The 26,041-nt window shown below is 37.8% G+C and overlaps 1 protein-coding gene across 1 annotated transcript; it reads right to left on the reverse strand.

Moving 5' to 3' along the window:
* Positions 1–1,585: 1,585 nt before the first annotated feature.
* LOC117832491 (MAGUK p55 subfamily member 2-like) lies at positions 1,586–19,497 on the reverse strand. The gene is made up of 15 exons (XM_034711648.1): positions 19,371–19,497; positions 19,238–19,288; positions 15,510–15,558; positions 13,780–13,880; positions 13,518–13,673; positions 12,609–12,779; positions 12,376–12,483; positions 11,568–11,687; positions 10,145–10,276; positions 9,838–9,940; positions 9,590–9,658; positions 9,163–9,324; positions 6,201–6,403; positions 5,514–5,642; positions 1,586–5,372 (listed from the first exon to the last, which is right to left on the reverse strand). The coding sequence occupies exons 3-15, from the start codon at positions 15,538–15,540 to the stop codon at positions 5,196–5,198; spliced, it is 1,662 nt and encodes a 553-aa protein (XP_034567539.1). The 5' UTR covers positions 15,541–15,558; positions 19,238–19,288; positions 19,371–19,497; the 3' UTR covers positions 1,586–5,195.
* Positions 19,498–26,041: the final 6,544 nt, after the last annotated feature.

Below are 26,041 nucleotides of genomic sequence, written 5' to 3' on the forward strand. Positions count from 1 at the left end.
GAATTGTTTTTATACATATTTTCCCAATCTTTCTCTGTAACATCAATATTCAAATCCTCTGCCCAAGTTGACTTCAGAGCATACAATACAGTAACCATCTGCTGGAAAATCATTGCAAAATAGATAGACGCCTCATGTCTCAAACCCATCACCTTTATGGTATGAGACAGAAAATTTGACTTTTGAGGTGGAGTACCTACCCCCATGACATGGACTAGAATATGTCGGATTTGTAAATAGTTCCAGAAACTGCTTCTGGGCAGAGTATATTCATTAGCCAACCTCTCAAATGACTTCACACTATCTTCCTCATATAGGTCTCCCAGTGTTATAATTCCCTTTTCCATCCAGTCCTTCCATAAAAAGGAGTGTTTACCAATTTGTAACTTTGGGTTATTCCAAGTACAGGATTCAGAGTTGAGATAGATATTCAGATGACAAGCCCGAGAGACCTTCTGCCATACATAGTAGAGGTTGGCTATAATGGGCTGAGATTTTAATTCCAGTGGTATTTTGCTAGACAGGGCATTTATAGGGGCAAGTGGGGAGAAAAATCCTCGTTCAATCTCAAGCCAAGGAGGGGCCCTTTCAGGTGGCAATGTCCACTGAGCTATATGTCTCAAGCAGAAGGCATAGTGATACAATGCTAGTTTAGGGAGACCCATGCCCCCCTTACTGGTTGGCACCTGAAGCTTTTCTAGTTTTTTTCTTGCACGTTTCCGTTCCATAAAAACAATTTAAAAATATGCCACCTCGTTGACCTCAACGTCTCCTGATAAGGGATCATATCGAGTCTGACCATAGCATGGTCTGTTAACAGAATACTATCACTGGAACAGGACAATGTGGCAGGTAGTAAGGAGCTAGAAATTAGAAAAAAGTCTATTCGTGAGAGAACTGGTGTTCTTCCGCATTGCTAAAAATATGAAAAAAACTAACTCTCAATTGATTTTGATCAAATTAAGCATTTATTCAGTAGAGACAGAATTATAAACAATGTCTAATTCTACAATCATAAGTCCTACAACGAAATAACAAGGTTGAACTTTGTTTCTGTCACTATTTCAGAGCCATGTTTGAAGGATTTTATTTGAAATGCAGACTAACAAATTTAAAGCAGTACTCCACAACTTAAACTGTGAAGTGTTTTGAATTAGTTTCATATATTTTTGCTTGGACTGGCCATTTCTAACAGTTTGGAAAATAACCCAATAGTATGGTGTTAATGTCCTCATTATTTTGGTTTGGTCCAGGTGACAGTACAATTAGGATTTATGCTAATGTAATTCAGGGTTTTTTAATCTTGATCGATGTTGTCTACATATGTTAAAATATTTTTATATTCTCATATCAAGTTTGAATCATCTTGATATGCAGCATTTTGCATAAAACCCTTCAATACTACATTTTTTGTACATATACAGAGTACACATGCAATAATCACAATTCAACTTGGAGTAACCTCATAATGTATTTACTCAAGGCCAACAAGCCTTTATCCATAGGAACTGGAAAAACACTTGATAAATTCAACTTGCCGTAATGTTATGGCTGTACCTAAATGTTGGACATCGTTTGATAAAGATACAGGAACCAAAAGGTTTTTATTGCATTCATGACATTTCATTGAAAAAGGACACAGTGAGGTTTTGGAATGTCCTCGAGAGACCAATAAATATGGTGTGTCACAACCCCAAAGGCTCCAGGGATCTAGCAGTCAGACAAATATCTGCTACGTTCAAGCCACTTTTTAAAACAAGAGCATGAATAGAAATGTAATCTTACAAAAAAAGAGCCACTAAAAGGTCTCCTCTTGTGCAACAATTTCTTCCATTATCGCCTTGCGATTCATTGTGCATAAAAATGATTCAGTAGCTGCCACAATAAAGTATAAGAGTACAAACAAGCTGCTCAAGGAGCATTCTTCCGTTGGCACCATAAGCAGTATCACATGCACCGTGGCCCAAAATGTACAACACAACAGCTGAATTCAAAAGAAGGTCAGACTAAAAGTTTTTGTTTAACAATTCGATGTCTCTTCAAGGCGCTTCACTTTCATTTAAAGTGTTCAAATTTTGTCTGCCATTTTTTGTTGTAGTGTTGTTCACTCTGTTCACAGCAACAGTTTACATGCCCATACTGATATTATGAAAGTTATCACTCTAAAGTGTCACATACTGTAAATGCCAGGCAAGAATCTCACACCATACTAATTTAGCACTACTAAATTAGCTAATTTAACAGTATCTAATATATCATTATGTACTGTATCTACATGCTATCTACACACTGTTTATAGCCAAGATGATCTATGCAACAAATGAGATGGATTTGAATTATAAAAAGAAAAAAAAAACAAAGTAAAAACAAGAAACAATTTTATGTGTTAAGTATAATTAATCATTTTGATGAACAACAAGTTTTTAATGTGTGTTAAAACTTTTTAACATACGTAATGTCCTCTTTAGGGGTCTAGAGATTTTGACAACACTGGCAGTGTTTGCGATCAGTGTTGAATAGGCAACTGATCATTTTTCCGCTAATGTGATGTTTTTTGACATTTCATTGTGTTAATTGACTGCTTTACATGAACCAGTTAATCTTGTCACTAGCTCAGCGCTGCAGGACTAACTACAAGGCAAAGGCCCTAAAAAAGTATTTAAGTGCAAACTGTTTTACTACATAAGAAACATTGTGATATGTCTTCCATTATTTTTTAAATACTTTCAGTTTGAAAGGTTAAGCATTGAGCCATAGAGGCTTGGTCATACTATAAAGTCTGAAATAAATTGAATCTTTTCAACTTTGCAAATATTCACCTCTAAAATCTAGTTGTAAACTTCTAGGGCTAGTTGGCTGGTAGGCTACTACTCAATCCGTCACAATAGCTCACTTAGTCTATTCTCTCCACTTTTCTATTTGCTCAACCTGGTTTTATGTTTACCACTAAACGCTACAAGATTCAAATGTGAAGTTCCCCCAAATGAGGAAGAACTTAAGGGTCCCCAACTGACAAGCTTCTGTAAATGAAACAACAGACAATGCCCATCATTGCTGTCTCAACACATCCCATTACCAAATTATAACTGAAGCTTTCTGGAGGTAGCTGTAGTAGAAGTTATTGGCTTGGAGGTTGATATCATTAAATCAATTTGGCAAAATCACTCATGTCTCCCTTAATTTCTATTGCACTAATTGGTTGGACAAGCTTGACAGAAAAAACCTTAAAAATTGTGTTATAGTGTGTATCCAACGTTTTGTAAGGCAGCCTGGATTCAAGAAGATGACAGCACACATTCCAGTTTGGCATGGAAGAATATAGGATGATGCCTATAAACAAGGCAAAAGGATTTCCTTTGAGTGTAAGAGTGTAAGTGTGGTGTCAAAGTCTGTTTCCTCCACGGATACTTTACATGGGAGAACATAAAAACGGAGAAGTAATGCTTTGCATAGAGACATGACAAGACTGAGTCAACACTGCTTGTGTTATATGATTCTAAGAGACCATGACTGACAGGTGCCTAAAAACAAAAAGAACATTTGCAGCAGTGAAGTGACAGAACTAAATCTGTTTTGGAATTTCAAAATAAATGTATATGCTAAATTTCCAATGTTTTTTATTTTGAAATTCCAAATCAGTTGTGATTAGCAGGAACACATTTTGAGGTGCTCTCTTATCAGTCTAAGTCTAAATATTTAAGGGTTGTTAATGTCAAATATAAATTATTCCCTGGCTGTTGCACATTTTTATATTACAGGCGTCTTCTATTTGAAAACTATTGACACATTCTCTTTCAGTCAGAATCTGCCCTTTGTAATTTTGTTTCGAAACTGGTAAAAATGTCCCTTCACTTGTAAAATTGTCTCATTGTTTGTAAAAGTGTTTCTGATTTTGTAAATTTGCTTTCTTAAATGTAAATTTGATTTGGCCTTTGTAAAATTATTCTGCCAATGTAATTTTGTTTTATGAAATGTAAATTTGTCTCCAACTTTGTAAAAGTGTTTTATCAATTTAAAGTTCCTGTGAGGAGTATTTAGCTGGTTACAAAACAGACTGAAATTTAAAATGATGCCTCTGTATGAACTGCAAAAGCAAAAAAGACCATCAAAAATGGATGATAATTTATCTATATTAGTTTTTATGCTTGTACCCACCGCTGCCAGGTATACTGCAAAGACAGCCTTCATTTACATTTCTTTCCTACAGCAAAGATTCAAAATGACTGATATATTTGAGTGTCTGAGACAGATAACAGAGAACACTACTTTTCCATGAACAGGACTAGATCACCAAAGGGATTAAATTTACCACTTAGTCCACAAAAAGCACCAATATTGGCGCAAACAGAGAGTTCTACATATGAGCTTTTAATACCAATAAATATAGACACAGGCAAGGACCAGAGAAGAAATGACATGAGGAGTGTGTCACACTTTTGTTTTTTATATGAAATCTAGTCTTATCATCCAACCAACAAATTTCCTTCAATGTGACACACACACAAAACTGTCAAGCTAACAACAGAGCGCTCAGATGGACAATACGATTTGCTTTCATCATTGGCACCAGAAGACACAAAATTCCAATATGTATTTTTTCATTATTTCTTCAACGTCTTTTGTTAAAATTTAGGTAAACTGATCAGATTTTGCAAGTTAATTTGACAAGCCCTCATTGCTTCCAGATCAGGTGTAACCCTTAGTGCTGATCCCTCTGATAATTAAATGTAAACAGTGAAATAATCTGCTGATGATCATCGTTTATGGCACAAATCATTTAAAACTACAAAAGTGTCTGCTCAAAAATCCATTCAGACACATACAAACACACACTCACATGGAAATGCATACTCTCACACTTGCACACACACAGTCAGTAACCGAAAAGATAAAATCTGTGACATTTAGGCCTTCATTAATCTCTCGATTTTGTTCTTGACTATTTCCTTCTTCTTGTTCTTGCAGCATGGAAAAATATAATCCTGTTAAAATAGAGGATGCCTTATCCACCAATCTTTCCTACAAGGCTACTTAAGCAATAAATAGTTTTTGAATGCCAAACTTTTACTAAGATCAGATCAAATTTCATGTCGGATGAAACAAATACAAATCTAAAAAAATATCAACATTTTACTCAGTAGTACATTTTCAGAGCCTGTCAACTACCCTATGTTTTTTTCCCTTGCATGCGATCTCTAAAAAACCCATGTGACAGCAACCCATTGGGGGTTTTTAGAAACAGTTTCCAAGGCGGCCTTTACTGTTCGGTAGGTCTCATCCAAGTTGTCGTTGATTATGCTGAGGTCAAAATAGTGACCATAGGCTGCCTGGAGTTTAGCGCTCTCATCGCATGTCTTCTGCAGCTCCTCATCCTAAAAAGGAAATCATGTGACATTGTTTGACATGTTATTTTGTTCTTTTAATCTCAGGACCTGTACTGTGACTTTTTCAAGTTGAACCTTTATTGCCGATTCCTGATTGGAAATGTTTATGAATATATGAGTGTTTCTTACTGTCAGGGTCTTAGCAACCACTCCTGCCTCTGCAGCTGACTGGTTCATTGCCTTGAGCACCTCAAAGTCAGGAGACTGAAGGAACACCACATACGGCAAGAACTCTGAGGTCCTCAGCACTTTGAGAGACTGGAAATATGATAAAAACAATCACTTAATAAGGAAGGGAGTGATGAGAAGTAAAAAAAAAAAGCTAGGTTAGGATCCACCAACGGGTTGAAGTTCCTAACTGGTCCCAATAAATTATTTGCTTTGAACCCTGCAACTGCGTCAGCCCATGAAACATGCCCTCAAGCAAGTCACATGAGAATCAAATGACTGAGTTGAGCTACACTTCATTTTTGAGGCTGTTCATTGTTGTTAACTTTACTGGACAGTGTTCCAATGACCAGACTTTGAATAAGTATATGTGTTAGTATCCTGAATATAAAGGATAAAAAACACAGTGTGATCTTGGACAACAGTACAACATACATGATCAAAGACATACAATCAAGCAGAATGATTAAAACAAAACTGATAATCATATTCAAATGCCGTATAGTAGGACTGTGTGAACCCACAACAGCATGAGAGGTCTGGATTTTTCTGGGCAGTTTATTTAAATTTTAGTTACTTCTTATGTGTGCGTGTTTGTGTGTGTGTGTGTGTGTGTGTGTCTGAGTGTGTGTGTGTGTGTGTGTGTACCTGAGGGTTAGCATCGAGGATGCAGATGCGTCCTGCCTCCACCACCTCGTGTATTGAGTCGATCTTGATGCCATACAGGCTGCCATTGTACTCTCCATGCTCCAGATAGCATCCATTCTTGATATCAGCTTCCATCTTGCTGCGACTGGTGAAGGCATACATTCGGCTTTCACGATCCCCCTTTTTGGGCTTTCTAGAGGTGTCTGGAGATTCAAAAAAAGCCCTGTCATTTATGAAAGCACATGCAGGAATCAAAGCCCTAAAATCAAGGAAGCCCATTCAAAAACAACATGAAAATAATTGGAAATTTGATACATTCTGAGACAGGCTTCCTTAATTTAAATTACATATTTAAATTGAAAATGTAAGTTCTTAAACAAAGTGGTATTTATTTATCAATACATTGCTCGATTCTTCTCCTTTTTTGAACAACTTTACTTCTCTCCGTGACAATGTCTTGGCCTCACAGATGCTCTTTCTTTCTACATCCCTCCATCCAAGCATTGTTCCATGTTTGCATTAAAATTTACAATTTGCATTGCATTAGGTTTACAATTGTGAACAGCATGTGATAGATACCTGTTTGAAAATGTATTAAAAGAGATACTCAAATTGTAAAAAAAAAAGGTTGTTCATTCCAACCCTGTCATGTCCAAGTGTGAGGGTCAAGGTACGCTCTAGTGCATATGTGTCAAACTCAAGGCCCGCGGGCCAAGTTCGGCCCGCGGTGGCATTTTCTTTGGCCCGCGAGATGATATCAAATTATTTATTGAGCTGGCCCGACGGTATTTTGCAAGCACCACTAAAACTACAAGTCCCACAATGCACTGCATGTCAATCGAGGGCCCGCACGCGATAGCCGTGACCCGACTCCGCTCATCATCAGCCTTATGAAGCTGACCTGCAGTCAACTTTCAGCTATCCCTCTCCCCCAAAAATGACTAAACGAAAGGTGGACTTTGAAAACAGGGGGGTTCAAGACAGGTGGGAGGCAGAGTATGCATGTGCGTAACAGAGGAACTTTTGGGATTAAGATCAATGCATGGCACAACTACGGGGAAAGATCTCTTTGAAGAGGTATCCAGATTTGTAAATGAAATGAGGCTGCCTTTGGATAAACGTGTGGATAAGCGCCCGCGAAGTGCAGGCAAAAGAGTGGATTAGTGGGCAGAATCCGGGAGAAGATGCGGGAGGAAAACAGCGCAGGTGAGCTTACAGTTTATCACTTATCGCTGTGTGGCAAAGCCTTAAGAATGGAACATGTGATGAGCACCATAACATGAGCAGTTAACTTCATAAGACCCAAAGGTTTAAATCAGCGCCAGTTCAAGTCTTTTCTGGAGGAGTTGGGTTCAGAATATGGTGACTTGCCCCATCACACAGAGGTGCAATGGCTAAGCCAAGGAAAAGTGCTGAAAAGGTGTTTCGAGTTGCGTGAGGAGATCTGTCAATTCATGGAGAGCAAAGGGAAAGACACAACAGAGCTCCATGATACAAAGTTTCTGTGTGAAGTGGCGTTTCTGTGTGACATCACGAGCCATCTCAATCGATCTCAATGCGCTCAACCTGCAGCTTCAGGGGTGGGGCCGTGGGATCACAGACGCTGCAGTGAGGGCTTTTAAAACCAAGCAGCGCCTGTGGGACACGCAGATGCTGCAAGAAAACTTGAGCCATTTTCCGTGCTGCCAGACTACCTGTGTGAACAACTGTTCTCTTTGATGAAGTTAAACAAAATATCTCACAGGGGTCGTCTTACTGATGAACACCTTCACAGCTCAGAGCCTGACCCCAAACACTGATGAACTTGCATCCAAGATGAGATGCCGAGTATCTGGCTTAGACTAGTGTGCATCACAGAGCAGCAGACTGAACTAAAATATGTTTCCTTTTCGCACTTTTTCTCACTACCACAGGGTATTTTTGAGCAATAAGAAATGAATGCAACATATTTTTCATTTTTTAAATGTTTATAGGCAAAAACTTAAGCTGTGCTAGTTCAATGTTCAATAAGTGCAATAAGTTAATTTCAATAAATTTTGCAATAAACATTAAACCAGTCCGGCCCCTGACTTGCTCCGAATTTTTTATTTTGGCCCTCAGTGTATTTGAGTTTGACACCCCTGCTCTAGTGCTAGTTGGAGCCTACCAGCTGAACATTTTTTTGCAATGGTCTAATAGTAATCAACAGCAAACAACAAGAGAACAAGGTGTCCAGTAACTGTTTTCAGTATGGGGCGCGGTTTGTAAAGTTGTGCACACTGAAAATAACAGCAAAAGTTCTCCACATTTAGCTCTTAACTGCCTTAAAAAGCTAGTGTGAATTTTTGAAAGTCACTTTTTAATCACATTTAGAGCAATATTTGTGATCTTTTTTGATTATTTTTATTTTTTTGTGACAAATATATTTAAGTTAAAATCACTGTTAAATCCAAATGCTAAATATAAATATAAATGTTGCATCTAAATGTTAAGTTTTAATGTTGATTGTTAAATCTAAATGCTAAATGTTAAATCTAATTGCTAAATGTTAACTCTAAAATGTAAAAGTCTGCTCTGTTATCTTAAATATTTAGCTAAAATGCAAATTCACACTGCTGCCCAGCAGAAATGCCAAAATAGAAACTTCATAAAGCAATTTGGGTGTTAGTAAAGGCTATCAGTATGGACATTAAATTCTGTAGTAAGAGGGAGCCACTTATTTTCACTTTTTTTTTTTTTATTTAGCTACGTGCTTTAGATAACCCAACATTCATTTACTCCACCCTGTTTGGTCTGTTTAGAAATCTTCTAATTTGCTAAAATAAATTTTTGTCAGTTTCACGCTTATTAGTATCATCAGATTTTTATATAGTTCTGTAAAATCTATGGCTGTGTAAATGTTAGGGGGCATTCACACTCTCTAGGACTACAACTCTAATACAGTATGCCTTGCAATAGACTCCTTAAACGTCACATTTCATACATGGAATGGTGGTGCCGAAAAGTAAAGGATCCCTCAGTAGAAGCTTGTTCTTTAGTCTCCGTCGCCCAACACCCTGGGCACCAATCAAAATCAGAGTTTTCCTCTTGAACGGTGGGACCTTGGCCACTTCCTCGTAGAGTAATATTTCATGTCTGTCAAACTCTATGAAAGAAAGAAAGAAAGAAAGAAAGAAAGAAAGAAAGAAAGAAAGAAAGAAAGAAAGAAAGAAAGAGAGGAAATAATTCAGGAAGGATTACAGGGTGGATGAAAATACTCAAGCAAAACATGAGAAGAAAAAGAACAAATAACTTAATCTTTAGCTTGCCTACAAAAAATATTATAGTACGAACTGTATTTTAAAAATAGATAGCATTTATTAACAAGGCCAAGCAAATGATAACATGTTTTAAAAGATAAGCTTAATTACCTGCATTTTTGGTAGTCACATACATCATTTTCTTCTTCTTCTTTCCTCCAACACCAGTACAAAGATTTCCTGTGACATAGAATAAAATCCCTTTAGTCACAGAACTTGTCTTACTACTAATCTCCTTGTTTGTCTTTCAGACAATATTCTGTAATCCCATGAATTCAAGATTTGATGTTTCATAATTGTGCTCAGTGTGAGACAGGAAATCATATCTTTGTTCAACATTTTTTTTTTTCATCAATTACCTGCAGGAGCAAGTTCAACATTTGTTTTGACAAAGGCTTTCCTCTTCTCCTCCAGCATCTGACTGGGAATCAGCCCAGTGCTACCACCTTCCACATGACGGGCCTGTATAACACAAATGCACAGGCACAGACACATCCACAGAATAAAATCATTCATTGCAAAAACTGCAAAAATCTAATAATTTTGAGATACTGGATTACTGATTTTCATGAAAAAAGGAACTTTTTATTCTTATTTTTTATTTTTTACAATATTCTAATTTGTTGCAATATGCTCAAACGTTCATGAGTTTTTTGTGTCCCCTACCTGCCACCAGTTGACATCATCCTGATTGACTATCTGCAGGATGTCTCCTGTCTCGAACCTTAAGCCTGCCTCCTTACAGGGAATCAGGTTGTCATTGGCTGGGTCGTAGTCATAGTGACACTTAAAGAACACCTGAAAAAAAAAGGAATATTCACGCATGAGTCTTTCTCAGTCTATCTCAACAACATTAATTGAATACTGTCTATTTTTGCATTCCCAAAGATGCAAGTGTGTCATTCAGTTAAAGTGATACTTCAGTTTTTTTGAAGTGGGGTCGTATGACTTACAGTACACTATTGCTCCTGCTAGCCACAATGCGTGCCGGTGAGCTCTTCTCCTTTAATGAGAATATTCCCAGAGGACCGGCCGGCAAGCTGGCTATTTTCTTTGCCGCAGGGGCCTCCTATTTTGTGTAATTTTGCTAAAGTTGAGAAAATATGGTCCAGGCACTCATCAGGGTGCAAATGCATGCACCAGTAAAAAAAAATGGAGCTATTCAGTTTGCCGACAGAAACACCCTTTGTTTTGGCACTATTTTCGGACGCACCTCGCAGACCGGTGTTCTTCCGCTACATGAGCACAGATATACGCTGATCAACTGTTTGGATCAACAAGCACGTAGCATTTTTAGCAGACACTTTTAGTAACAACAACTAAAAAATACAAAAATGAGTGATTCTGACAGCGACGATGACATGCCGTTTACTGTGGACACAAGAGGATTTCTCTACGAACCAGAGTTTACAGAGGTAGAACTCCAGATGCAGACCCAATGTAGCGAAGAAAAGAGGGGAGAAAGTTCTGTGCTAACGAGTGAGCAGGAGAGATCCCCCTCCAATACCTATGCAGAGGCCTACCCACATAGCCGACGTGCACCTCCTCCAAAATGTAAAAGCGTTAGCCCCTACACAGACAGGGGCTAACGCGGACATGAGCACAACATACTTGTGCATCGTTGTGTCCAGGACACGCAGTAATTCTCTGCCGAAAGGCTTGAGGGCAGTGTGGTCTCTGATAGCAGGTCGCCTGCTGCCGGCCCCGCTACAATCTCTGTTTATTTTTTCACAGCGATTCAGAGCGTGTTATGTTCATTTACATCACTCCCGGAATCCCTGCACATCAGCCGCGTATTTCATCTCTTCCAACGTGTCCTCTTGATTCTTCACTGTAATCACTGCTGTATGAAAAACAGCAGCATGTATCAGCTGTAAATTAACATAATACGCTCGGATACACTGCCCTCAAGCGTTTCGGCAGAGTATTGCTGTGTGATGCGGACACATAGATGCAGAAGTATGTAGTGCTCACATCCGCATCAACCACTGCTGCGTAGGGTCGACACAGAAGTATAAACCAGCCTTAACTCTTTATACTTATGACTAGTAGTACTGCAAATAATGTATTTTGTGTGTGGTGTTTTCACCTGTCTTGGTGGTATAGCTTCATGGTAGCTGGGTAGTATCTTCAGAACCACACTTCCACTGGCTGCTTGCAGCTCCTCCTGCACTACCCTGGGATCCTGGCCCACCTCTCGACCATTCACCTGCCAGCACAATGGATAAAGGAACCTTTCTGAAGTGACATATTAATAACCATCTTTAATGTTTGATGACAGGTTGCCAAGAAGGTCAAGTACTTGAAGGTCAAGGTATCTGCTCTTATTTATCTTGCCAAAAAAAGTCATTTAGGTGTTACAATCCCAAACAACATTATAAATTCCATAAATCCCTCAAGAACTCAAAAAGGAACAGAGGTCAAAAAGGCAGCTCATGTTTGCCAACCTTATTGGAAGCAATCAAACCTTGTGTGACACACCCTATACCAATGCACCTGTTGAGAGTTACTATTGTTGGCTGAGAAGCACCCATGACATGGCATCAAATACTACCTGAACTGTCTAACAGTCCAAATTAGACTGGACTAGACTAACCTTATCCCATTTTAATTAGAATGAAATACTATTTTTTTACATTGACTCCTTCAATTTGGGATACAAATCTTCTTTCAGCCTTAATATAAATCCCAAGAGATGAGAAGTTATCCCCCCACCTAGAGAGAGAGAGACAGACATAAACATACCAAGAGGAACAGAGAGAGATCCTCTGTTCTTTGCATCTAGCAAAATGCATTTATTAAGCTGTGACTTCATTAAATATAGACATTCCTATCCCTCTCTTTAAACAAACTTGTGAGTGGTCAACAGAGCATGACAAATATGTGGTCTTCCTTACCTCTTTTATTATATCTCCAACATGCAGCAATCCTTGCTGGTCTATCATCCCCCCATGAAGGATGCGGGCTATCATCAGCTCACCACCATCCACTTTAAACGTCACACCCTAAAACACAATAATTTATAGTTCATTGTTACTGTAAGAAATAATAAATTCAGCTGTAAGTACGAAAGGCACAACACTGAGGAATGAGGCTGTGTCAACTTTTGCTATGATCTGATAATACCCACCAGATGCTCTCCTGCCACTTTGCGTATGCCCACCATGCGTACTGCGTCAGGTGGTGGGTGCAGGTTGTGTTTGTGGCCCTCCTCAAGCTCATGATCCACACAATCACATGGGCTGGGGGGTGGGCTATCACATGCTTGGGATGCCACTGAATCATGAGTCTCAAGAAGTGACTACCCAGCAAAAAAAAGAAGAAAATAACGGTAAGGTGTAAAATAAATAAACAGCACTATTTGCACTATTTTAACAGTGTAAAGAGAAAAAAAAGTTATTGGATATGTGTGAAAAATTAGCAAAAAACATTTTAGTCAGATTCAACAAAAAAAAAAAAATGGCTCAATGACCCAATGTTCCTTCTGTGTAAAGCTGCTGTGTTCCAGTTTTTAAAAGAATCCATCCATCCATCCATCCATCCATCCACCTATCCATCCATCCATCCATCCACCCATCTGTCTGTCTGTCTGTCCATGCATGCATCCATCCATCCATTTATCCATCCATCCATCCATCGCACCATCCATCCACGCATCCATCCATCACACATCCATGCATCCATCCATTGCACCATCCATGCATCCATCCATCCATCCACCCGTCCGTCCGTCCGTTGCTCCATCCATCCATCCATAGCATCATCCATCCATAGCATCATCCATCCATCCATCCATCCATCCATCCATCCATCCATCCATCCATCCATCCATCCATCCATCAATCCATCTTTCCATCAAGAGGTGGGGTTCAACCTGATGGTCACCAGTCATTCACAGGGAAGACATTTAGAAATGACAACCATTCACCCTCAAACCCACACTTAGTGTAGATAAAAGCTGAACACAGCTGAACATAGCATAAACTGACCATATTTTCCCCTTTATGATAAACATGCCTTGTGTTTGTGTGTTCTGCACCTGAAAATGAGGCTGTGTGAGTATGCGGGCCAGCTCAGCTGCAGTGTCAGACTGGTCTGTGAAGGGGTCAAGATCTTTAAGTATCTCCTGCAGGAGCTCCACGTTGTTCTCTCTCACTGGTGACAGTCGCACCTCTTTTAAGCTCTCCTCTTGTTCCTTGAACACATACACACAACATAATGAGATTATGGTTCTTCAGTATGTGTACATAAAGAGATTTTCACAGTAGTTTTTCACAAAACCGTGAAATCATGTGTATCACCAGAGGGCTCTCCATGATGCCTTTGAGATAGATTAGGTCCAGGTCATTAGCCGTGGTGGAACTGGTAGTGTTGTCACTCATCACGTCCAAGACCTGGGGCACTGTAACCCACAACCACACATAGAGGGACAATGTGAGGAGAAAGCAAAGAAGACAAAAAACACAACAGCAGCTTTCTGCTTTGAAAAGTTTAAATGAATACCTGGAATTTCTTTGTTTTGTAGCTGTTTGGCCTCTGTTCATTAAATCAAAATCACCTCTGTGCATGCCCTTTATCCTTAAAAGCTTAAGGTTAAACTTCAGTATGTCTATATGAAAGAGTGTAATTTCTCCATTATTCTGATGTAAGACATGGAGGACTAAAACAATCCAAATATAAAATCACATGGTCTACGTGATGGTATCAGCCCCTCTGAAATGTTCCTTTTGCCTACCATAGAACAATATTTGCTGTATCTGCACCTTTTACATCAATATAACTCATTTTACTATATTAGTTAAAAATGTATTGTATTATTTTTTTCGTATCTCACAAATGTAAATCATTATTATATGGCTTATGTCTTAGATTCTATTTTTTATTAAAATATCTTTTTTTTACTTTTGCAATTGTAATTTTCATAATGACAGTGTTAGCAGTGCTCAGACAGTTAATGACTGCTTCCCTGAAGTCGTGTATATAGGACAAATAAAAAACTTTTAACTTGAAGGTAATTCTCAGTGTCCCTGCAGTAGGCTGATTTCAAGAGGGGGTTAACATGTTAAAACAAATGGGCTTTAATTTCTTAATTCATCATCTTTATTTTTTATTGAAATATTAGTATAGTTAATTCTACAGAATACAAAATAGTGTATCAAGTGTATCAGTTGTTAGCAGCTTGTCTATATGCAATTTAAGGAGTCTTTTACATTGATACTTATAACGAATAGTTTTGAAAACTGTATGAATTTTACATTTAACCTCTCGTCTCAGAGTCACCAAACAGCAACATCTACAGTTAGTTTGGAACATAGACTGTACATAAAATGGATGTCATCTTGCTCAGCTCGAAGTGAGGCTGCCACAAAAACTGCTCCGCCTAGTGGCTGGCTGCAATAAAGGTCAAAAACTCTGTCTCCCCCATTCATTTGAATGGGGCTGCGGTCAAACTTTAAAAAATGAATACACGTCATACAAACGTTTCTCACATCCATATGCTGTGGGGATATGTAGTTATCATTTGACTGTTTTGTGTTCAAGGCCTCTTTTTTTCTAAAACGTTTCTTTTTCGTTAGTTATCAGAGGTTAAAAAACAGGGTTTTACATCCAGTTTTGCTTTGATTGACAGCTGCCGTAGAGAGAAACTCTGTAGGACCTCGGGACGGTATGCTGTAAGGCGGAGCTTGTTAATGTGGAAACACACAAATTCCCTACTGCGCAGACTCTGGCTGCAGAAAATGTACATGATGGCAGCTTCCTGGAACGGGATATTTTGGCTTCAAAACCGTACAATGGGAAAAGGCAGTGCAAAGCTGTCCATTATATATACAGTCTATGGTTTGGAACAGATATTCCACCTTACTCAAGTAATGTGTAGGAGAAGCATTACTGAAAAAAATAAAGTAAGAGATTCTTGTTTTTATATTCCTTTTATATTGCACTGAATAGCTCTTTTGTGATCCGAATAGTTAGATATGATAGAGGATATACTAAATAAAGCATTCATGAAGAAAAGGATGTCTGGTCTCACCAGGCTCCGTCTTAGTTGAGGCCACAGGCATGGTAAGGGTTCCGTTAATCTAAGAGAGAGAGATGCAGGAAAGATAGTGAGTGAGTTATAAGTTAAGTACAAAGTCAAGTGTTACAGTGAATAAAAAAAACTAGTGGGTTTTGAGTCTGAACTCTTGCACTAGTTAAACCTATGGGAAAAAAGTATTTGCTTTCTTGCAGAGAGATTGGAAAAGTAACACTGAACAGCCCAGGTTCCAGCAAGTTAATGTTAGACACTTAACGCTGTACTCCACTGCAGCTGTACAGTGAGAGAAGACTTTCTGCGGAGGGGAGCAGTTTAGCCAGAGGATACTTCACAGAAATTACATAATGTGCTTAAGCTAAGTGTTAGATGAGAAAATAGATGTGCTCTCGTGTCTGTACCATAAAGTCTAAGCCAAATATTGTGTTTATGTTTTCATCAAACAGCAGTTATATGAAACCTCCTTAGTTTTCCAACAAGACACAGCACAACAAAGATACAAAAACGCCACAGCAGTGATGCAGGATGGAAGGACAGAGCTTCAGCAGGAGTCCTGGAAATTAGCATCCACACAAAAATGAAAGAGCGAGATAAAAAAAAAAGTGAAGAGTAATGGTGAGAGAGGGGGTAGGGGAATGTGGGTGTAACTAATCTACACATTGCTATGACGACGAGCACAATAGCATTGGCTGTTTGAGGAGAGAGCAGTGAAGACAGACACACACTCGCTTTAACAACACAAAGTCTCATCCTCTATCTATCTATCTATCTATCTATCTATCTATCTATCTATCTATCTATCTATCTATCTATCTATCTATCTATCTATCTACCTTGGAAACCTGCCCTTTATCAGTCAACCCTGCCTCTCTCTCTCTCTCTCTCTCTCTCTCTCTCTCTCTCTCTCTCTCTCTCTCTCTCTCTCTCTCTCTCTCTCTTTCACACACACACACACACACACACACACACACACACACACACACACACACACACACACACACACAAGCAGTGCTTAAGAGAGGAAAGCATAGAAAGCAAGCCAGAACACTTTAAATGTGACTAGGAGATGAAAAGAGAATCAAGGGATGGCTGGATGGAAATGCCATCTGAAAAACATCAACCACCCACTAACTATTTTCTAGATTATATTATGTAAGCCAAAGGCAGTCATTTTAGAGATAAGTCTAATACGGTTTCAGACAGATGTATGCTTTTTGTTTTCAGGAGGACCAGGAAAAACAGAACATTGTAAAAGAGATGCAGCTTGACACAGACTATTTCAAACTATTTCAATCATATCTTTAGAGTGAGTTTCTGTGTTGCAATTTCTTGCTGTGTGCCTTAAAGTTATAATGTATGTTTTTTTTATTTCAGGAACTGCACTTAATTTAAACTGTCGCTCAACTCGGGGAAATCTACTGAGTACATTTCTGGAAGTAAACCCTTTGTGAGAGCCTATGATGACTACTCGGATTTGAGGTTGAAGTAATTAATTTTAACTTCTTACTTTGTGTAACTATGATTACAAGGATGCTTAATATGCATGGGGAAATATAGTAAGGCTTTCTGAGAAAAATCACAATGATTACACTTTCAAACATTGAAACTCAAGTAACAAACACAAATTTATCCTGCGTCTGTGTTGTGTTTCCTCGTCAGAAGCTCTATCAGATGTTTCAAAGCTCTAATTTTGATCCAGTTTCACAACTTTTCAAACATACACTCTTATATTCTGTTGTGTTGTTCCAACTTTTAAGGTTGTAGGCTTTCAGAAAGGATAACCAGCTGTGGTTATAACCGTCTGTTGATGCTAGTCATGTAAACAACAAAATATTGCTGTGTTCCTTTACTTAACTTTAAGTCAGAGTTTAAGGGTCAGAGCTTAACCTAATCATTATATTTAAGTTTTAAATCTAACTAGTTTCTTATTATTTTAAGATACTTATTACTACACTTAAAACCCTATTTAGATGGCTAGTGTGGCTGCAACCTTTTAACATCACAGGTAATATCTGCACTAATTATTCAAAAACATGCACCGTAAAAGTGCCTAGCATAACTCAACACCGCATCTATCATCCTAACAGCATCATAACCATAACAGACAGGTCAACAGTGGATGCATAATTGTAGGTAACTGAAAGTTTCTTATTTCATGGTGGGTTTTTCCAGTTAATTTGCCTTGCTTGACATCCTGTAATGTGACTAATGTGCCTGCTTGAGTTTCAGTGTTGATATTCAGCATCAACGATAGAGCTGAACTGGTTGGATTGTCTGTTGTTAAAATGTGACACTAATGACTATGTGTAAGCACATAAGAATCAAGCTTCATAAAGCCATACAGATATCCCAACCATAGTCTGTCAGTTGATTGATTGTTTAGGCGTAAGCTATGTAAATTGTTGACATACACACACCACCACCAAAATCCCCCAAACTTGTAGGGGTTGAAGCTAATGGTAAGCCATATGAAATAAAACACAGAAGTATAGGAGAAAAAAAGACATCAAAAAGCTTATTTCCACATGACCAATAAAAATAGCTAAAGATTTACAGATTATTGGTCTAACACTGCTGTGAACTCCATCTGCTCTCCATGTCCCTCTTTTCTTCCCTCTTACTCATCTTGCATCATTTTTTTTTACATGTCTCCTTTTATTTTGTCATCCTCCAAATCACCAACTTCTGTCATTGCCACATCCTCTGGCTCGAATGTCTTCTTTATTTTCCCCCCTTTGCCTTTAGGCCTTGATGCCCCCTCCTTCCTTTTCCTTTCTTCTCCTGACCCCCTATACTTCCCTTTATTATTCTTCCCCTTCTTCATTGTACCCCTCCTCCTTCTGACACCCACGATCATCCATCTGCTCTGCTGCGTCACAATGTAAAAAAACAAATGTTACTACATGCCAGGTGCTCACACACCCTCTCTTGTTCTCTCTGTCACAAACAAATGCTCATAGATCATTATAAGCATAAAGGTGGTCTTGCCTGTGACCAATTACATAATTTACCCTTTATGTAGCAAATATATTTATTTTAAATAGGCTTAACTTCCAGAAGTACGTTATTTTGATCCAGAAAACCAAACAATTATGTTCTCCCCCGTCTATTTCACGAGATTAAATTATGATCAACCATTCTTTTTTAAATTCATAACATGAACTATTCTACATAATTTTCCATGAAGTGATATTTACTTAGATCTTTATACCAATATGAGTGTAACAGAGATTGTGCAAATGTCTGTAAGCGAGGGTCTGGGTGGGTGGGGGGTGTGAAGTGCGTTGTCACGTTTTTTTTTTTTATAACGTCACCTGAAGCATCCAATAGTGTTTGTCATGGGTTCTTATCTTAAATAACGCTGTAAAACACAAACTTTGTTGATTTTTTTTTATGTACACGACTTAATCAGGGTCTTGCATACAGCCTATATACACAATATGGTAGTTCACTCATTAATACGCAGAAGGGTCTTCTAATTATTCTCTGGAGTCATAACAAAGCATTATGGCGAGCAATCACAAATACACAAGGCTACACACACGCGCACACACACACACACACACACACACACACACACACACACACACACACGCGCGCGATGATAAGCAAACCACACACATCGTTGTGCCAATATCAGACGAATGAGCCTGCAAAATACCGTCCGGATAACGATAATGTTCAGATGTGAATTCTATTATAAACACACGAGAACACGCACGCACCTTTGTTACACCAGTCCAGTGCAACGGTAGCTGTTCTCATCAGCACACGAGCTTCAGAAGGAGAAGAAACAAATTTAGATGCAAAAATTTGGCACGAGAAGGCTAGTAATAAAATATATAAAAATATGAGCACCCTCTAATTTTCCCTGCACAAAGAGAGAAGCGTCCCATTGACTGTGATGTCTCGTGCGCCTCTTGTCTGTTTTTACGATCGTAAAGTATTCATCATTCATGCAGGTACAACTATATAACTTCCGGTTACCAATTTACAACCCTTTTAGCACCGTTAGAACTACATAATGTTTCCGTGGAAAACTAAAGTCGCTCTACGATTACCATCATCATAGTCTACAAAACGCAATGACGCTTCCTATGCCACCATTATGAAACGAACACTGAATTCAGCTAGAAAGGGGTGTGACATTTCAATTATTTTGAAGGCTGATTCAACAAGCTTCCGGTTCAAATCCTCATGCAAAATTGGGCTCTTCGTGACAAACGATGCTGGACCTGCTAACGGAGGAAAATTAAAGGGCCAGTGCTTGTTTTTGGTTTGTTTTCTTTTCTCTGCCTTGCATTCAGTTAATTTAACCAATAACAGCTGTTTAACAGCATTTTGTTTGTAGTGGAGAAAAAGCTGTTATAAAGCGAATGGGTTTAAAGATCAACTGGATTTCCAGGAGTGTGTGGTTTAAATTAATGAGATGAAATACGAGAAGAATGACTGTCAATTTAAAGACAACAAAATAAGCACAGCAGATAAAATACAGATGCATAAGTACCTCTATTCCATATCCTGTTGACAAAAAAGCATCTACAAAGTCACACAGGCTACGTTTACATGAGACTTTTCATTCCTCTTTAATTCAGAATTAAAATTAAATCCTCTTTAAAAAGATTAAAAATGACAATGTAAACACCTAATTCCGAATGAAAATGATCATTCCGAATTAAACTTAAATCTAAAGTAAGTGGCTGGTTTATTCTGATTTTAAAACCGAATTGAATAATTCCTCTATCATGTATACGTTCATTCCGCTTTAAATTAATTCCGGTCGTTCTGCGCATGCTCGTTCCCTTGTCCTGTTGCGATGACGCACATATTACGCACTGGCGGACACATATTTCAGGCTGAGGTAGAGCAGCTGTTGCACTAACTGGCTTTGATTCGCCACAGTACGGTCTTCCACCTCCCTGCTCCGGTCCTCTATCTCTCTTCTCCTCCTCAGCTGACAAAAGTGCAGCAGTATGTATGTGTCGAGCTGCTTATTCAAAACTATCATCAGAATCAAAGCGAAATTGCACTTATTGTGTGGTCTTCCATGTTGTAACCGAAAATGAAAGAAGCAGGAACTGGAGTCTGTTTTCTTCCGGTAAACGTAAATACGTCACGCCCGTCCCTGTCCAATCAGAACCCTTCCCAACCCCCAGACCTTAAGCGGAATTGAATAAAGACGATTAAAGGTGTTTTCCATGTAAACCTCAATTCGGAATTACTATTTCCATGTAAACACGAAGGAGAATACTTTAATTCCGAATTATTAATTCGGAATTATTAATTCGGAATTAAAAAACATCATGTACCCGTGGCCACAGAGGGGTCCACATCTTACACCATCAAGGTTGTTACCACAAGGTTTACATGAAAAATAATACAATATATGAGTAACCATTCAAACATTTTATATTAAATTATTATATACATTAGTCCTATGGGGCGCCATTTACAAAGTTCTTTGCACTGAAAATAATTGCAATATTTCTCCACATTTAGCTCCAAAACGTCTTCATCTAAATGCTAAATATGTAAATCTAAATGTTAAATACTAAATCTAAATTTTGATAGTTAAATCTGAATGTTAAATGTTAAATCTAAATGTTAATGTTGCTCTGCAATCCAACTTATTAGCTAATATGCAAATTCACACTGCTTCAAATCATAGTCTGTCAGTACTCCTACAGGTTACTAGCCGGACTGCCCGTCGTCCATAATGTGCACTGATTTGGCAGAAAATGTTGGAAAGGCAGTTTTGGAGGCCATTAAGAGATTTCACAATGCTCAGAGACAGCACTGACCCAGTCTATGGTACGGACAAGCTAAGTTGGTATTGCTAAATCTGTATCTCTTTATGAACCTTTTATTTTGGTATTTCCACTGGGCTGCAGTGTGAATTAGCATTTTAGCTAAATATTTAGGATCGCAGTGCAACGTTGAACATTTAGATTTAACATTGAGATATAAAAATCAACATTTAGATTCAACATTAAGATTTATATTTATATTAGGCATTTAGATTTAACTGTGATTTTAACTTAAATATATTTGTCACAACAAAAATAAAGTGAAAATGATCAAAAATATTTGCCTTGAGTCATGAGCAATCTTTAGCCTTGGAACTCTTAAACTGTCTCTGACTTTAATTACAAAGGGCCTTGACACCTCACATTGAGATTGCATTGCTATCACTTTTTCTGTCACATTGGGAAAAAGGAAGTAAGGAGGACCCATGTGCAGATTTAAATTGATAGATTTTAATAAACAAAAGGACAAAAGGTACAAACAAAATTTACTAAAATGTCAAAGAACCAAATCCAAAGAAAACACTCGGGGAAAGAAACAGAGAAATCAATCAAGGAAGACATACAATGATCCAACACAGGACAGGGGAAACAGAGGAGCTAAATACACAGAGTAATCAACTCAACTCAACTCAACTCAAACTTTATTGTCATTCATCTGGATAGGTTGTATACAACTGAACGAAATTTCGTTCCTCACATGGCAGGTGCAAAGCAGTGCAAGTGCAAAAAACAACAGACAAACAATACACTGACAACAAAGACAGAATAGAAAAAACAAGATGAAACAACAAAATGAGGACAGACTAGAAAGGGCTGACTATATGAGTTAAACTAAACTAGACTAATTATGGATATGGATAATGGAGTGAATAGATAACTAGATAAAACAGTAAGTGAGGTAGTGCAGGGTGCAAATGTTGCAATATATATATATATATATATATAAATATATATATATATATATATATATATATATATATATATATATATATGGCAAGCCGTTCAGGAAATTAATATATATGGAATGAAGTCTGAATATATTGAATGAAACTTGATATATATGGAATGAAACTCGATATATATGGAATGAAGTCTGAATATATTGAATGAAACTTGATATATATGGAATGAAACTTGATATATATGGAATGAAGTCTGAATATATGGAATGAAACTTGATATATATGGAAAGAAACTTGATATATATGGAATGAAGTCTGAATATATTGAATGAAACTTGATATATATGGAATGAAACTTGATATATATGGAATGAAGTCTGAATATATGGAATGAAACTTGATATATATGGAATGAAGTCTGAATATATTGAATGAAACTCGATATATATGGAATGAAGTCTGAATATATTGAATGAAACTTGATATATATGGAATGAAGTCTGAATATATTGAATGAAACTTGATATATATGGAATGAAACTCGATATATATGGAATGAAGTCTGAATATATTGAATGAAACTCGATATATATGGAATGAAGGCTGAATATATTGAATGAAACTTGATATATATGGAATGAAACTCGATATATATGGAATGAAGTCTGAATATATTGAATGAAACTTGATATATATGGAATGAAACTCGATATATATGGAATGAAACTCGGAATATATGGAATGAAAAATCACGTCATGTATGGCCTGCGCCATCTTGTCTTTCTGGGGTGTGATCATAGGGGTGTGATTTTGTTTTCCGGTTAGACGTAGCTTTTAGTAATGCAACCATGAGGGAGGCACGAGATGTTTTCACTGCAATTTTAATTAATGAAGGGGTTATCAACCCCTTGGGTAATGCATGTGCTGTTAAGTCAATCCGTATAGGAAAAAGGAACCCACCCCTCCTCTCCATTAAGTTGGTTTCATCCAAAAGTGATGATCGGACCGTCTGCACAGAGAGACGAGAGGAACACGAAGCAGTGGGCTGCAGAAGCATTTAAGAGGGTAGTAAACAAGTGAAAATACGAAAATATTAAATATCACAGGTTGTACACACTTCTACAAAGGCTAAAGATATTGCCCCTTCTTTATTCAGGTGGTTCAGTCCTCTAGTTCGCTAGCTAACTTTTGTTATGACTTGTGATAATGTAGCATCCTGTTCAATGTTAACAGGTGGAGCTCATACCCGTGTGCATCATCTGACAGTGAGTGAGTGTAATGAAAAAGTACGACCAAATTACCACAGGTTACAGAGGTAGAGGAAAATGTGTCCCCTCAGAAACACTAAAAAGAAGTGCAAAAGGTTATTTTCAGAGAGACATTAATAAAAGATGAGTTCTCTTTGATGACAATAAAACAATACGATTAGAAGTGGTGTTCAGAGTACTTATTTAAGCTTTCATTCAATATATTCAGACTTCATTCCATATATATCAAGTTTCATTCAATATATTCAGACTTCATTCCATATATATCAAGTTTCATTCCATATATTCAGACTTTCATTCCATATATATCAAGTTTCATTCCATATATTCAGACTTTCATTCCATATATATCAAGTTTCATTCCATATATTCAGACTTTCATTCCATATATATCAAGTTTCATTCCATATATTCAGACTTTCATTCCATATATATCAAGTTTCATTCCATATATTCAGACTTTCATTCCATATATATCGAGTTTCATTCCATATATTCAGACTTTCATTCCATATATATCGAGTTTCATTCCATATATATCGAGTTTCATTCAATATATTCAGACTTCATTCCATATATATCGAGTTTCATTCCATATATTCAGACTTCATTCCATATATATCGAGTTTCATTCCATATATTCAGACTTCATTCCATATATATCGAGTTTCATTCAATATATTCAGACTTTCATTCAATATATTATTTCCTGAACGGCTTGCCATATATATATATATATATATATATATATATATTGAATAAATAGAACAGTTAAACTATTGAATCAAGGTTATTATAGTTAACGAAAACTAACGAAATAACGAAAACGAGAGGTGAAAAAACATTTTCGTTAACTGAAATAAAAATAAAAACGAGGCTTCACAAAAAAACGAAAACTAACTGAAACTGTATTGTGAGTTTACAAAACTAACTAAAATAAACTAAAATGATAGAGAACATGTCTTTAGTTTTCGTCTTAAACTCAGTATTTTGAGTGGATATGTAATAAAGTCAGAGATTGATCGGATGGACGTCTCTGCTTTCTGCTCTCTGCATCTGCGCGGGAGCGCGCCAAACGGAGCCTGCAGCTGACGGCCGCGCGCACTCACAGCGAGGCAGAACTGCAGGAGGATTAGAGACGAACTCTCTCGCTCCGACTACCTGCCCTGTTTATAACCGTTCCTGTGTGAATGCCCAACAAGTAAGTATAATGAGACGGAGAACTGACTTTTCCTGTCCATAGGCATTCACGTGTGTTAAAACTCCCAAAAGAGAAAATAGACGCCATGAGGGCATGCGTCATCTCATATTATGAATCACCCATATGATCCTGTTCTGTTCATTTATCATTATAAGTGTTAATGGTTCATTGGTGGCAGTGGTATTAGAATGATATGATTATTAGTATACTTGTAGTGGTAGCATCTGAATAATTATCTCTGTATCAATGATTATTGTTTATTGCTGATTTTATTGTTAAGGATGTATCAGTGAGTCACCATATTATTTAACACTATAGAGGGTCAGTAATGCTAGCTTAAGTGTCCATATTGTGACCATCACCCTTATGTTTGTGTATTTATTTGATGTGTTTCCGACCACACTCATACCTATTCCTCTGTGGCCTCATTGGGTCTGCTGTACTGTTGTGCTGTAAGGAGAATATTCACTAAACGGTTAAAGCTCCCTCCTGTCTCCTGTCCAGTGTGTTCTGACCGACACCCCAGGGAGAGTACTATCTTTCAGAGTATCTACCAGTATTCCCTATTTTTTAGGATATGAATTTTTGTTTGTTTTCTGCCAGTTTCACTTCAGTTGGCTCATTCGCACAAGCAGGCACACGTCCACACTTTGCCTGCAGAGCGTTAATGGCAGCAAAAGTCAGGAGAAAGCGGCAGAGCCCTATTTGGGATTACTTTGAATATGACTGTCTCTGATAGGAGTAAGTGCCTTGCAATGGAAGGTGATAAAATATGTGGACCATTTCTCAAGGGGGAAAATCCCACTAATCTTAAAGTCCATTTGAAAAGCTCACACAAGACGGCTAACCTAGCATACCTTGTCAAGGCAAGAGAGAGCGCCCAGCCCCCTCCCCCTAAAACAGAAGCTAACCCCCGGCCAGGCACACAGGCAAAAAAGACTAAAACTAATACTGAAACTAATAAAAACTAAACTAAAACTAAGCATTTTCAAAAAATAGAAACTAAACTAAACTAGCAAACCCGCTTCAAAAACTAATTAAAACTAAACTGAAATTGAAAACAAAAAGTCAAAACGAAATAAAAATAAAAACTAATGAAAAATGCAAAACTATAATAACCTTGTATTGAATGAAATAAATATGCAGTAATAGAAGGCACAGTGGTGGTCATTGTCAGTATAAAGTGACATATAACAGAGTCAAGATTGTCCAGGGTCCATCACAGTGTGTTGGGACAGGGGCTGGGGGGGGTGAAGGGCAGCAGCGTGTTCAGGAGTCTCACAGCATGGGGGAAAAAGCTGTTGCAGAACCTTGTTGTTTAGGTCCGTATGCTGCGAAGGTAGGGGGGCAA

The sequence above is a fragment of the Notolabrus celidotus genome, chromosome 20 (assembly GCF_009762535.1).
Source record: "Notolabrus celidotus isolate fNotCel1 chromosome 20, fNotCel1.pri, whole genome shotgun sequence".
NCBI lineage: Eukaryota > Metazoa > Chordata > Actinopteri > Labriformes > Labridae > Notolabrus > Notolabrus celidotus.